The 15,711-nt window shown below is 38.9% G+C and overlaps 1 protein-coding gene across 3 annotated transcripts in view; it reads left to right on the forward strand.

The window, feature by feature from the left end:
• Positions 1-15,711, forward strand: part of CCDC171 (coiled-coil domain containing 171) — a 189,762-nt gene that overhangs the window by 129,079 nt on the left and 44,972 nt on the right. For all 3 annotated transcript variants that reach the window (XM_067553117.1, XM_067553118.1, XM_067553119.1), the window contains one exon: positions 2,394-2,525. In XM_067553117.1, the coding sequence (XP_067409218.1) occupies positions 2,394-2,525 (132 nt within the window). The remainder of the gene's footprint in view (positions 1-2,393; positions 2,526-15,711) is intronic.

Here is a 15,711-nt window from a genome sequence, read left to right on the forward strand (position 1 = left end):
AAAGGATCTCCACTATGTGTACTATGCTGTGCATTATACCTACATTGCTTATACATTGTTTCCCCCTCTCCCTCCGCCCCCCAGTATAGCAATCTGCTTTTGTACTTTGACATCAGGGATTTCCCTAGTGAATTTTGTCACAGAAAAAAGAGAATCATCAATATCGCAGTTAAACTTGACTTTCAAAGCTAATAGTATCTCATTTGGGGGCTCAAATTTAATAAATTTTCTTTGATTCTGGGTGAGTTTTTAAACATCAAACAATGAATTGGCCAGGGTGCAGTAAAATATTTAGATCTATTGACTATGGTTCAGAAGGGTAGAAGGCAAAACACTGGTGGTTTGATGTTGATAAATTCTTAGTACCTTAATCCACATTAATGTTTTCTTTTATCTCTGTGCATATGGGCAACTAAAAGAGCCTGAAAAGTTGACATATATAAACTATAAAAATTCAAATCAAATATATATTTAAAATAACATGTTTGTGTTATATTAAGCAAGGTTAACATCTGAACAGCATTCCACATTCTGACAGAAGACCCTGGAGAATATGTTTGTTCCACAGGACTGTATATCCTGTACCTAGTACACTGTGTGTGAAAAAATGTGTGGCCTACACTGTTATAAAAATTGCATTATAGTGCATATGTTTGGCAGCCACAGGTATTGACAGGAATTCTTTAGGTCAACCTGGGAAATGTAAGGCTCCCTATAGACTATAGCAAAGAATTAAAAATAACGTATTTGTATCTATACAATTTCTCTCTCTCTCTCTCACACACACACTCACATTTACACACACACACACGTTTAATCACAGTAGATTTCAAATGATATGATGCTACCTGGGGTACGTTGATCAGAATAATCAACTGCATCTAAAATAAATAGGATTAAAATAAATCTAGGATTTTAAATCAGTTGCAATACATTTTAATTTAGGATTGATGGGATATTTTAGAAAGGTAGTTAGACTCTAAGAAAGAGAAGCTGCCCAAATTTATCCTTGTAAGTAGTGTTGGTAAATGTTATGTTCTGTCATTTTATTTATTCCCTTCTAAAACTATGCATTGACAATAAAAGTGAATAATGATCATTACAATGGTAACATCTTATTTAACTGATATAATGTATATCATATTAGTATATAATATAATTCAATTCAATTTAACTATTGGAATTTTATTTTGTAGGATCCAAAAATAGTGTAAGATTAGGAAAAGGGCATATTAATAATTGCCTTTTGTATAAAATAAAAATGGAAAAATTGTGTTTGTACAGTTTTTACATGTGTAGGGTGTGTGTAATATACATCAATTACAGTATATATTATACACAAATATATACACATACTACAAAATATACTTTTGGTATGTGGGGAAAAGCTGTTTTTTAGTTAATAATGAAAATATTTCATCTTAATGTGACACAGTAAGATGTTTAGATATTTAAAGGGGAAAATATTAATCATATTTATATAGCTGAGAGTTCTACTTAGGCATTTTTACCATTTTCATTGCATGTAAATGTATGTAATATACTGGATTAAAAGCAGTTTCTTGCTTAGCCAGCAGGTGGCAGTGTGATACCAACTGCATATGGTTACATTTGTCGATACAAGTAGGACTCTTTCACATTTATATTGTATTTGGTGTTTTTTAATTTTTACCTTTTGGAATCCCTAAAAAATCAAATTATCTAGACTTTGTACAAATACTTCTGGTTTCCTCTTCAGGGCTCCTTGTTTAGAAGATGTACAGCTAAGTTGGCTAATATTAATGTGTATTAGTTCCTCTCTGTGAGTCTGCCATAAGAAATCTAACAGGGTGTGCAATTAACAGAAGAACAAAATCCTGCTACAGGTAGATCTTTATTTTTGTTTTAGGAAGGATTTTAAATTTTGTTCTGGGGCTTACTTGAACTTGTACTATTGAACCCCACTATAGTATGGATATGATCTCTACACAGTAGTCAAAACTCATTTATTATCTCTGTTCTTATGTGCTGTTGCATAGTACTTTATTAATAGTTGATGATTGTTGGATGGAAAATGTAATTACTGCCTATAATTTGTTTTCTTTTGTGTTAGGTGTTTTAGGAGGGATGGATCTGTAAAATTTGTACACCAGTTGCAGTGAAGCCCTCAGTGACTCTTCTTCCCTTCTCATTTCAGTCCAGAGGAGGATGCTTTTTCTTCTTAGCATTCTCTCCAAGCACTCTGAATTAGAGATTTATTTGCAACGAAAAATCAATTAGTCCTAAATTTATTCATGGATTTCAGGTCCAGCGATCAATGCAAGTCCACTCAGTGGGCTCAAGGGGACCCAGTTCATCCCAGTTAATGTGTCTGAAGGGGAATTACCATTGATGCTGGGTTTTTTTCCCTTTAGGTCAGAGATCAGATCTCGCTGTCACGGACTGCGGCAACCAGGAATGACTTCACCCTGCAGCTACCCAAACTGCACCTGGAGACCTTTGCAATGGAAGGGCTGAAGGGCGGGCCAGAGGTTGTAGCATTTCAGGTTAGAGTCTAAATAACCATTTTTTATTTTTGCAACTGAGATAGAGAGAGAAACAAAATTGCGTTAAGTGGGGAGAACAAAAGCTTAAAAATGTTGACATTTTTTTAAGTCAACAGCTAAAAGAGAAGCAAACTAATTTCCTTACATATCTTTGAATGATATAATTCAGAGACAATTAAGAGCTTTAACTCTTGTAGATGAAATATTAAATAAATGGAAAAAAAACAATTACCACAGAAAAAGATGCAAAATGTTATATTTGAAAAGAAATGTTGGGAGACGCTGCTTTCCTATTTAATTTAACCTGAGCATGACAGAAGAATAAAGAAAAGAAACAATATTTCTCTGCTTCCTATTCAAGAATTTTTTTCTCTAAAAATTAATAGAGATTACTGGAGTTTTAAAGCTGTCAAAAAATCAACATTTTTAGAGCAGTACTAATTTAAGTGAAATTGTAATTTAGAATAATCAAGTACAAACATGTTTTATTCTTGTAATCCCTGATTTTAAAGAATGGCATGTTTGCATGTCTACAGAGTATTAATTTATTGGAGAGGAACAGTGTGGGAAAAAATTGGTATGAACTAATGGAAGGACCTCATATACAGCTCTCTAAAAAAAGAACTGTGTGTGTTTTAGCTGATGTCTGTTTATACACACCAAAATGACTTCGTTCTTATGCCACAGTATTACTAAGGGCAGAACATTTTTTGTTTTCTGAATGAAAGAATGGAGAGGACAGTGACTAAATATTTCTTTCAGTGTGCTCTTGCTGTGTATGAAAAACTGAAGTGTGTTAACTGTGTGTGAATTTTAGGGATTTTTCACTTCATATGTTGCACAGTAGATGTACGCATTCATATTATTCATTTTTAAAACAATATAAACTGTATATTGCATACAAAGTATGTCACTGAAGTCTGAGGGTTACGCAACTAATCACGTACATTCAGGAACCATAGAACTAAAGTTGAACAGTCATTCTTATATCTGTCCTTTTGCACACATGCATTATGATATGATACAGTTTTTAATCCATGCAAAATATATAACATTTCTTGAATAATACAATACAGTATAATACACAGGTTGGTTTTTTTTACAAAGTTAAATTCAAATTAGTATGTTTCTCCTCATTAGAAGGAGGTAGAGAGAGTAGAGAGCTGTAGAATAACTTCTCTCTAACTCAGTGGTGGTCATTCTTATTCACTCCTGTAGCTAAGAGTGAGATTCCACAGGTAATGTCTCCTAGAAGAGAAAGTTATGTATAAACAAAACAGCAAGGCTGCTGCCTTTCTAAAGCTGCTTTCTCATGCCTCTTTAATTTGGTAGCCTAGTGTGAGGCCACCTGTCTTTTTCTTTTCCATCCCATGGCCCTGGTAACATTGCAGAACCTCTTGCAAGACAGCCTGTTCCTTCATCCTCTTTGAGGGGATGCGGATGAATAGGAATGTAAGAAACAGTATTTCACAATTTCACTGAGTGCCAGGGAACTGGACTAGTGCACAACATGGCGTTCGCTGAGTAGCTAACTGGTGGTGTGATATCACACATATACATTGCTTCTGCCCTGGAGAGCAGCAGTAGCATCTGGTTACTTTGCATATAGGTAAACAGCAGACATGGTCTACAGTTTATCCAAGCATGAATTTCTGAGGATTTTCTTTGTTATTGTGTTTATTCTGAAACTATTTCTTATAGCAGTACTTGAAGAGAGTATATTATCAATTATATTTGACAGATTTTTACTTTATTTAAGCATTTCCTTTTTTATGTTGGCTGCCTGTTTAGCTTAGTTTTAATTTCATCACATGGAGTAAATGTATGCAAAATGTGCGTCTAAGGACCCTGTCCTACAGTCTTGAATTATGAAGTAGCTGTTACTCATACGAGCAGCCCTACAATATTAAAATCAGTGGGATGGTTTGCGTGAGTAAAAGATTTATGATCTGTCCCTATCACTATTATAAATATATTTCACATTGTATTATTAGATAAATATCATGCAGTCGTGTAGCTAAAGACGGCATTATGTGCAAATGTTAAGAATGAGTATTCAGCCCCAACTCTAAATGCATTGTTTTTTGTATGTTTAACTTCTTGAACAGAATTTTTTCATGTTCTTTTAAATTCAGAAAGAAAAAAAACTGAAATGTGTGACAGGTATAACAATAGCCATTGGAATCAGTGGATACTGACCCTTGTTATGTGAAGAGGAACTAAAATTTATAAATCTGATCTATATCAAGTGACTGCAATCAGTAAACAGTTCAGCCTCTAGTCAGCACTCCAGTGTGTTGCCATTGTATTATATGTTGTGAGAAGAAAACAAAATCTTTGCAACAAAGTAGCAAATGAGTCCACCTGCCTCCCTCATTCTGTAAGGAAACCTGGCAGCGAGCTAGTGGAGTTGGTCGTAGTGCTTCCAAATTCCCTTGAAAGTGATTGGTACTACAGAGAAATCGGAGAGGATGAAATCCTCCCTGCTTGATGTATGTGTTGGGCCCAGAGGCACTAGAGATCTATAATGCATTCCAGTGAGAGTATGAAAAGACTGCAAATGCTAGACAAAATCATTCAGAAATTTCAAGAATATTGTGCACATATGACTGTCACTTGGGAAAGGCACATTTTCTTTACAAGAAGTCAACTGCCAGGTGAAACACTCAAGCATTGTTATATACCTACATACTAAAGCTAAATTGCTTGAATTTGAACAATTAACTGATGGACTAATTATTTCTGGCATAACTGATACCCAAGTTAAAACCAGAAGAAATTTCTTGCAAGAAAATAGACTGAGCTAGCAAAGAACAGTGGATATTTACAGGCTAATGAAATACTACGCTTCCCAACTGAAAGTGGTGTTAAATTGTCTAAGAATTGAAGTACATCAAATAAAAAATGCATACCATGGCATAAAGATAAAATCCATGGGTGAACTAACAGCAGAGTCCAAAGGACCCGTCTTTCCCACTCCCCTATCCCGAGACTATGTGAAATGATATTGAATTGCAAAAATACATATTAAATGTAGAAGCTTAACAAGGAGCTTCTTACATTGGACATGTTTTCAGGAACACCCAAAACGAGGGAAAAGAAGGAGCTACTTTAAGAGGAGTTTGCAATAATTATGGCCACCCATCTCTCAAACAAAACTTCGCAAGCTGATACAAAAATGACAATATGAACCCATCATTACAATAGTTTGAGAGAAGGATTCAGGATATTGCATGGTCATTTGAAAAAGCCCAGTTACTTAAAAAAAATACAAATGTATTGGGACTTTATAGTTTAAATTGCTGCACATGATGTGATTCACCACAAAGGACATTGTGTCACAATGTCACTATGCCTAAGGTTGGAAATGCTAAGTATAATTCATAGTGTCCATGTGGGCACAGAGATATGTGGGACCAGGGCCAGAGGTGTCCTTTCTGGCAAGGCATGAATGCACCCGTGGAAGATAAGAAGAGATCCAAATGTGAAACCTGCATTAAAAACAGGAAATAAGATGCAAAAGATCCATTGAAACAACCTGAGTGAGATTCTTGATAGTCCTAGCCAAGAATTTACTGAGGTCTATTTGAATTAAATATTTTATTTTTTACTTCATTTTTAAAAAAAAATTTAAATTAAAAAAAAAAAAAAATTGTTGCACTGCATATCATGAATCACAATTTCCTGTGTTAATAACAGTGGCCCACACTGAAACCTGACTCATTTCACCAGTTCTCTAATGAATCAGTTCAAACACACGATGTCCAGGTGTTAATATGCAGAGTCAATATTAAGAGCAAGACCTTGATTTTAGAAAACCAAAACCATCCTTGTCACATTAATGATATACATGCATAGTGTTGTCCCAACACACATCACAATACTTCATTATGATCATGAGTTCAGGAACTCACATGCAGAAAGACAAAAGCCAATATCAAACAAGCATCTTGAATCAACGTCAGTTAATCCAGACATAGAGCTGTATGTCAAGAAGCTAGCACAGGAAAAATACTACAACAAGAATGTCAGATATTCCCTTCCACTCGCAATGGCGATAAGAGATCCCCAAATGAAACTGGCTGGCAACTTGTCAAATTAATAGCTTTGCTATCCACTGTGAGGTTATATGTCCTAGTCACCCTTAGAAATTGGTTCTACCGGAGGCATAAAATACATTTAAACAAAACCAAGGAAGATTGTGGCTCTGTTTATTGAGAACATCCTGAATGCTAATGACTGTTCCTGTGCAGACAGAGGTAAAATGTGCTTACCCAGTCACTGACAACAAACAAACATAGGCTGCAGTTGTCAGATCCACATTAACTGCCGATGGGTCCACTGCAGAAGAAACTAGTAGTATATGGTCATGTGATTAGAAAGCCATTGAGGTTCAGAGAATGGTAGTTGCTGACAGATGTGCAATTAAAGATAGAATAATCCTCTCATCTGTCAGGGGATCTACCTTGACCTCTGTCCTAGAAGTCTGTATGTGCATGTTTTTTGTAGTTAGTTCTATTAATTTGTGGCTGTTTTTATTTGGTATTATATTTTATTTGCATTTTGATTTATTTTAAAGAGATGTGTTATTGGCCACTGAAGCCAGATACTGCTGTCTGTCATGTTACAGTGGCAGTAGCTTTTTGTAACCTTAACTCATGGTAGGAAATACAGTTCAGTCTCTTATCATCACTCCTATGTGTAACACCTTTATTGAAAGGAGAGTAAAAATAATAGACAGAAAGGGAAGTGGAGAAAATATCGAGCATGTATTAATGCTCCCATATGGACGTTCAGTGAGTGCATACTGTTTGGTGTGACTAAGCTTGTAATATTGTGTGTTGTGTGTCTGTGAAGGTCAGTTGGAGTGTGGCTCTGAATGTGTGGGTTTTACATGTATCTTGAATGAGTACATACATGCATGTTTGAAACTGTTTCATGGTGTGTGTGAAAAAATATATGTAAGGATGAGACACGCCTCTATAAAAGGATGAAGCATATATTTCAGTGTGTGTCTGAGTTTAAATATAGAGAGTCTGTGTGTGAACAGATGAATTCTTCTTTGATTCCTTACTGAACCATTGCTCTATATGATGTTGGCGGATACTGCTGCTTCATGTGCTACCTTTCAAGTGAGACAAAACTGACCCCACATAGCTCTGGGCATTAAAATCCCATTGCACTTTTCACAAACATTAGTGTTGTTAGCTTTGGTGCCCTGAGTAAACTTAAATTTGGATATCTATATTATGCATAACTAAGTTCCACCATGCATTTTAAATTAAATCTGATATTCCTCACTTCCTTTCTTAAACTATAGTGTTGGTATGTGCTGCTAGAGTGTTCACTGTGTTCCACTTGAAAGGTTGCCATGGGTTTCGTGTTCGTCATATGTGTTTAAGATTTAGGATGTGTTGCTTGCCCTCTTTGTCTTTAACTTTTCCTCCAGTCTCATACTGATCTGTGTGTGTGTGTGTGTGTGTGTGTGTGTGTGTGTGTGTGTGTGTGTGTGTGGGGTGGTGGGGGGGAAGGGGGTGTTGGATATTTATATATACTATATATAATTGATATACTTTTTATAGTTTCCAAAGTACTATGAAGTTCTTTGGAATGAAAAGTGCTGTATAAACACAATGTGGTATAATAGTTATTAGTATTATTAGTAGTAATATAGTTGAGTAGTGACATCTATTCTCAATGATAGAGTATAGTCATTATATATTTATAAGGAAATTATGTCCTTCCATTTATTTTATGTAAATTATGCATCCATGTATGATGTAGTCATTGCTTATGATACTGTACTGTAGGCAGAAGTAAAAACTCTTTTTCTAATCAATTGGGCAAATATAAAAGTAGTTTAAAATGTTTTATTTATTTTCACTTTCCTGTTTTCCTCAACAGATTTAGATTCATTTCTGAATAAATTTGAAGCTAAGAGATTTTACATAAAAAAATTAGGTTTATTGTATTCATCAAACAATAAAAACATTGTTTTCTTTCACACATTTACATTTATGCTGATGACATTGTGGTCAAACATTTAGTTGCTGATGAAGTTGTGGTCAAACTGATACAAGCAGATGATTTCAAAGTAAACACTGAGGCTATGTTTACAGTGGTGGCGGCAAATTCACCGCCGCCAGATTGATCTTTCATGTGAGACCCGCTCAATCGATGAGGGTGTCGACCGAATAAGTTCACCCCCTCAACTAGCGTAGCGCTGAGCCGACGGGAATGTGAACAGCAAGCAGAAGCAGTCGATGGGAGTTACGCAAACTACTCTGCATGGTTTGCGTAACTCCCGTCGACTGCCGCCGAATTTCCGGGTAAGTGTGAACAAGTCCTTAGTTTCCATCCTCCAATAATCCTGTTGTGCCAAGTCACTGTAGTATATTTGGTACTGAAAATCACACCCTGGGTGATCTTAGGACACAATAGTAGTTTGAATTCTAAATCGCCTGGCCTTGTAAATTTGTATGTTTTTAAGTAAATGTTTTTGTTTATTTTTAGTAACATTTGGGGCACAGAGAAGGATGATCTAACTGATGTACACACATGCTCTTCTCTTTATTTTCCTTTTCCCACCCAATATCTTGGCTCTGGTTCACAAGCCAAAGGATCGGCACCCACCGACACCATGTGAGAGCTGCAGCCTAGATTTTTCTACAGTATTGAACCACACCCAGAAAGATCCACCACGACCATGGATGCACCGGATCTGTAGGTCCAGACCACAGGAACACCTTGCACACCTTGATGAACTGAAACCTATACCACCTCCCCAGAGGATATCTTCAGCCTTTCATAGCTTCAATCTCTTCTCCTTTTGGGTCCAATCCTCCTGAGGGACATCTTGGCATGGAGGAAGAAACCATCTTGAGGAGATGGGGATGCCCTCCTCTCCTGCCAGAGCATTCACCCACTGGTACTGATGGCTGTGCCAGGTGAAGCAGAACCTAGTTTCTCTTCAGACAAGTCAGAACTCCAAATGAACCATCACCCCCATGGAGGCAGGTTAGTTCAGACAGAAACATTGAAAGGTCTGGGGTCCTTCCTCCATCCAGATATGAGTATCCAGGGCACTGATCGTACACTGCCAACTGATTGACTCTTCATACTGGCCCTCTTGGGTCACATGGGATCCCTATGGTAAACACACCAGATCTATGCAAATCCCACTAGCCCTCTCCTGTCTGACACCAACCAGAGTACCAGGGAGAAGAAATTGAGCCGTATTTGCAAGTAACGACGGTCCAGAGTCAACTCAAAGAGGTACAAGATACACAGCATAGGCTCCTTGATAATTTTTAACCTTTTGGTTCCAGCCAAGTGGCCCTTCTCATAAACAAGGCCATCATAGAACCAGCCAGGATAGATTGGAATACTCCTTCCTCCTGTGCCCCCTCCCTGAAAAGAGATGTTAAGCGATATTTTATACTAGTCAAAGGAGAGGAGTTTCTCTTTATACACCCAGCACCCAAATCCCTGGTGATACAAGCAGCCACCAAGAGATCTAGGCTGCAGCGTCCCAAACCAAGATGTGCAGACATGGGCTCTAAATACCTTGATCTTCTAGGGTGGAAGATGTTTTCTTCCACCAGCCTTCAGTTTTGAATTGCAAACTACCAAGTTCTGTTAGGAAAATGTGATTTCACTAACAACTCCAAATTCTTGATCTTTAAGGACAAACTGCCTTTAAGGACATGGCTCAATTCCAAGCCATCATTGAGGAAGGCAAAAACTGGTGGCCAAACTGTCTCTTCAAGCTGCAGTGATGCCACTGCAGTGCAGTTGATACCACATGTAGAAGGGTAGCCACAGCAATAGTTGTGAGGTGTGATTCTTGGCTCCACTCCTTAGGGTTCCCCAGGGAGGTTCAAGATATCATAGAGGACTTGCTTGTCAATAAGTCTAATCTATTCATCAAGAAGACTGATCAACCTTTATACACATTAAAAGACTCTAGGACAACCCTCTGCTCCCTGAGCATTTACATCCTGGCCCTGAAGACAAAATACCACAAACAGGTATACAAGTCAAGACAACCTGCTCAGTCATTCCACCACCAGTGCCTCTTTGAACTACTGCACAAATGCTAGAGAGTACAAAAATCCAAGTATAAAGTTTCCTCTACCTCAGCCACAGTTGCACAACTCCATTCATCCAGGGGCTACTTTTGACAGGACAGTTGAGAATGGATGCCATTCCCTATTGCCCCCCAAATATCTGATGGCCATCTTGCCCTCTTTTCTCAAAGTTGGAGGACAATAATTATGGACAAGTGGGTACTAGAAATCATCCACTTCAGCTATTCTATGGAATTTTTCTCCCCTCCAACCCTACAAACCCTCTTCCCAGCCCTTCTTCAGGGATCACTCTTACAAGGAGATTCTCCGTCAGGAGGCAGACTCCGCCAATGAGGGGCCATAGAGCACCCCAGCACCAAAGGAAAGGTTCTACTCCCCATTTTTCATAGTTCCCAAGAAAAAAGAGGATGGAGACCCATTTTTGACCTTCAGCAATTAAATGTTTTTATTCACAAATCAAAATTCCAAATGGTTACATTAGCAACAATAAGCCCTTACTTCTGTTTGGGCTAGCAACAGTATCCAGGGTCTTCATGAAGATCTTTTCTGTGGCCGTGGTCCAATGGAGATGACATGGCTATACCATCTTCCCATATCTGGATGACTGGCTTCTAATGAGTTGATCCAGGCAGAAGATCCAGTCAGTGACCCTATTCTTATTCCATCATCCAGCAACCCTGAAAATTTGTGTCAACGAAGACAAAGTCCACTTTGACTCCTGCAAGGACTATATACTTTATAGGATCAACTCTAGATTTGACCTCAGCAAGGAACTATCTCCCTCTGGAAAGATTCCAAGCCATGAACAGCCTCATAAGACAAGTCACTGTTAGACCTCAAACCACTGTTAGGGTCTGCCTGCTAGTCTACATGGCCTTTTGTACTTATGTAATGCCTTTCAGTAGACGTTGCCTACAGGCCTGGCTCTGGTCTGTTCATTTACTGGACAGAGACAACATGAATATCAGGATAACAATTCCTGCTAAGGTCAGTACTTCTCTTTTCTGGTGTATGAACATGGAACACGTGTGTGTGAGTCCCTTTCGTTACACCCACACCAACACAAACATTGTCTCAGACACATACCTCACTGGATAGGGAGCCCACCTGGCTATACCGCATGAGGTACTGGGATTTCTAGGGAGGCCAGGATACATATCAATTTGATACAGCTGAGGGCAGTCCATCTAGCCTGTAATGCATTCCTTCCACTTATTTGATCCTGCCATATCCAGGTAATGTCAGACAACATATCTTTATTGTACTTTTCAAAAACAGGGTGGAGCAAAATTCCTTCCTCTGTATATGGAACTAGTGCATCAAAAACCACATAACACACTATGCTACATACCTAACAGATGCACGGAATTGTGTGGCAGACAAACTCACAGGCATGTGGGTGGGATATACAAAATTCCTTCCAGAATGAGATCTTCACCCCGTGGGGAATGCCATTGTGGGACCTGTTGGACTCCCATATGAACAAGAAGTTCACACTATACTACTCCAGAGTGGCTCTGAGCTTGGAGGGTGCCCTTCTGGATAGTTACCCTGCATAAAACCACCTCAGATATGCCTTTCCTCCCATCCCTATACTACCACAAGTTCTGTGAAAGATTTGCTATGACAAAGCTTGGGTCATTCTGATAGCACCCAACTGGCCCAAACGGTTGTGATTTCCAGACCTTCTGTGAATGTCAACCCTTTCTTTCATCAGCACCTCACCCTTCTCAAATCTATTAACTCAGGAAAATGGCAAAACTGGATATCCCAACCTGGACACCTGGACTTCATGGCCTGGTATTTGGATGAGCATCTGGTCTAGACTGTTCATGCTCAGAGCCCATTCAATCCATTTTCAATAAAAGCAGGAAAGACTCCACCAGAAAATACTATCTGGCTAAATGGGGGTGCTTCTCTACCTGGATGCAGTGTAATCAGTTATCCCCAGAATCAGCAGATGCTATTTTACACTATTTCCTGTTCCTGAAAACTTCAGGGCTTTCCATTTGTTCATTGTGTGTCTACCTAGTAGCAATCAATACTTTCCATCCTCCAGTAGAAAGCCATTTTATTTTTACTCACCCAACCACAATTAGATTCCTGAAAGGTCTTGTTAGGACCTTCCTACCAATGGTGACACCTACACTGTAGTGGGACCTCAATCTTGTACTATCAATACTTACCAAACCATCCTTTGAAACGTTGGCCATGTGTTTAATGTCCCACTTCTCCATGAAGGTTGCCTTCCTCATTGCCATCATGTCAGCGAGAATAGTGAGTGAATTAGGAGCCCTTATAGCTGACCCATCTTACACCATATTTCATAAAGAGAAGGTTTCCCTTCAACTCCACCTGAAATTTTCAAGTTTCATATAAACCAATCTATTCACTTAACAGTATTGTCTCTAAAACCTCTTTTTTCCAATGAGCTGAGAAGAGTTCACTCTCTCAGCATCACACGGGCTTTCTCATTATACCTGCAAAGAATGAAACCAATTCGAAAATCATCAAGGTTATTTGTCGCTATAGCAGAGCAATTACGAGGACAAGCACTATTTGCTCTGAGACATTCTAAGTGGATCTCTGGTTGCATCATTCTTTTATTAATTGGCACACACTCCTCCCTTGGATGGGGTGAGAGGCATTCCACGAAAGCACAAGCAATCTCAACAACATCTCTGAGAGGTACCTATATGGATGTTAGTAGGGTAGCTACCTGGAGCTCAATACATATATTCACAAAACATTACGCATTAGTCCAGGCTTCTTCCACAGATGCAGCTGTTGGGACAGCAGTATCACAGACATCTATATCAACTGCGTCCCTCACACCCTGTCTCCTGTTTGAATACTGCTTACCCAATCACTCATGTGGAATACACATAGGAACCAGCAGTTGAAGAAGAAATGGCGTTTACTTACCTGTAACTGGAGATTCTTTGAGATATCTGGTCCCTATCTGTATTCCATTACCTGCCCTCTTCCATCACAGCTTCAGTTCTTTCTGATTCGCAGTCAGATGAAGAGTTGGAGAGGCATTGGTCTGCACTGCCCCTTATGCCCTAGTTTTGGAGCACGAGGAGGGCAACTGTGGAGTTGAGGCTCAATGGGCACTACTTGCTAGAAATCTCTGGTCTCAGGTGCCTGGAGCACATGCATACTCACATGTGGAAAACAGATAGGGACATGCAACTTAAAGAACTTCCTGTTAAGTAACCTCCATTTCTTTGGATGCACATACTTATTTCAGGGATTTATTAAAATGGTAATAAGGAACCTTTTTTGGATTATGGTCTCTTTTTATAAACTGGTAATATGAGATTCTTGCATATAAGATTCTTACATATGGCATATGCTGAGCTACTTTACTAGCTTCTTGGTAGGCACATCATTGGCACGGTAGATCTGAATGTTCTTCTGATTTTTAAGGGGTATTTTTGTGAGGACAACTGTAGAAGCTGTTGTTTGAGAGGGACCAGTTTCCACGTTACTCTCTGCTAGATTGGCCTATTGTTGAGGGATTTGAATTAGACTTTTTTGTTGTTAGACTGTTAAAGAATAATATTACAGTGCAGGAAAATGTAAGATGTATCTTAATCTGAAGACCTCTCATGGAAGCACCTCAGAGCATTTAACAAGATTTAATATCTGTACAACCCATCACTGAAGCAACATGTCAGAATGGGGATAGCAGCTGTCAGATTAGCCCTATTTAAGAAATACTGCACTGCTTGGGCAGCATACTGCTGGGAGAAGCAGATTAGGATCTCCCAGGAGAGCCCAGCTCCCCTGGAGTAGCAGTGACTTCTTCAGAACAATCAGTAACAGCAACAACCATAAGGGAGAGGGATACTTATCTGGGTTGTCCTACATCTTTCCCCCTCTGAGGCCATCAAGCCCTAACATCCCCAGCTACATGAGCGGGGCGAAGCAGAGCAGGACTTCCCAGATCTGAAGCCAGCCTCTCCAAGTGGGAGGCACATCTCTGTTTAGAAGTGAGTTACCTTCAAAGCCCCAGTGATGTCAGTAGACTGGCTTTTATAAACAGAACTTGGAACTGTCTTTCTTGTATGCTAATAAGTTGTTTTCTTCAACTTCCTTCCCAGTCTCCCAATGTCTCCAATGCCAGCTTCTCATCCCCAACTCTCTGTGGTCCTTTCCTCCCTCCACCTCAACATTCCTCTTTCCTTTCCCCTTCCTTCCTTTCATTTTAACCTGTTTGCTCACCCCACCTGCCTTTTTCCCTGCACTCCACTCACCCCAAATAAATAAATAATGGAATACATTTAAGAAAAGAAGAACTGACACTAGCAAGCTGTGTCCATCATCCTCCTAGTCACTCAGCTTGTATGGCATGTTCCCTCACCCTTAGCCTTTCGGGGTGTTTTTGGTTTTTTTTGGTCACTGTGAGCACCAATCCTGTTTATGGCTTAGCCATAGTCCATAAATAATCATGGGCCATGAAACACCAAAGACAAAACAAAGATTTTTCTGCACTTCTTCAGTCATGTATTTTGGAGGGTCAGGGAGATCAGAGTGGGGAAGGGGTTGCTGCCACTTTGGCCCATGAAGTCAACATTTCTGGAGATAGAATATCAATCATAAAGGGAAATTATGTTCTGCCCTGGTATTGTGCAGAGAAAGGAAAGAAGAGTGGATCCTGCCTTCTTTTCTTTAGTTTGTGATTTCTTGTGATGTCTTTCAGATTTTATTTAGTTTGGCTCTTGCTTATAGTTCTGCTTTCTTCATGTAGTTTTCAGCTTGTTGCCAACTAGGATATATGCCTAGGAGCCAACAGGAAGTATTGGTATTATTTCATAGTAATTATTCCTTTGGTAACATGAGATGTGGAGTGTTAGATTGGGCTTTTCATAGATACCATTGCTATAAGATGAAAATGTCTGGTGGTAGGAAAATATCCAAACATTGTAAGAGGATTTTTTGACACTTCTTATGTTAGTAGTCTCCTTTTTTTTTCACCTGGAGAAATCCTTTCCCTCGAACTTGTCAGGGAATATCTGTGTGTAGTATCTTTTGGAAAGAAGCTGTTTTATCAATTTTTTCCCCCTCCCTATCTTGAGTGTGCTGTAATC

Source organism: Emydura macquarii, unplaced genomic scaffold, assembly GCF_026122565.2.
Source record: "Emydura macquarii macquarii isolate MOO-44397 ecotype Brisbane River unplaced genomic scaffold, CSIRO-AGI_Emac_v2 contig_1451, whole genome shotgun sequence".
NCBI lineage: Eukaryota > Metazoa > Chordata > Testudines > Chelidae > Emydura > Emydura macquarii.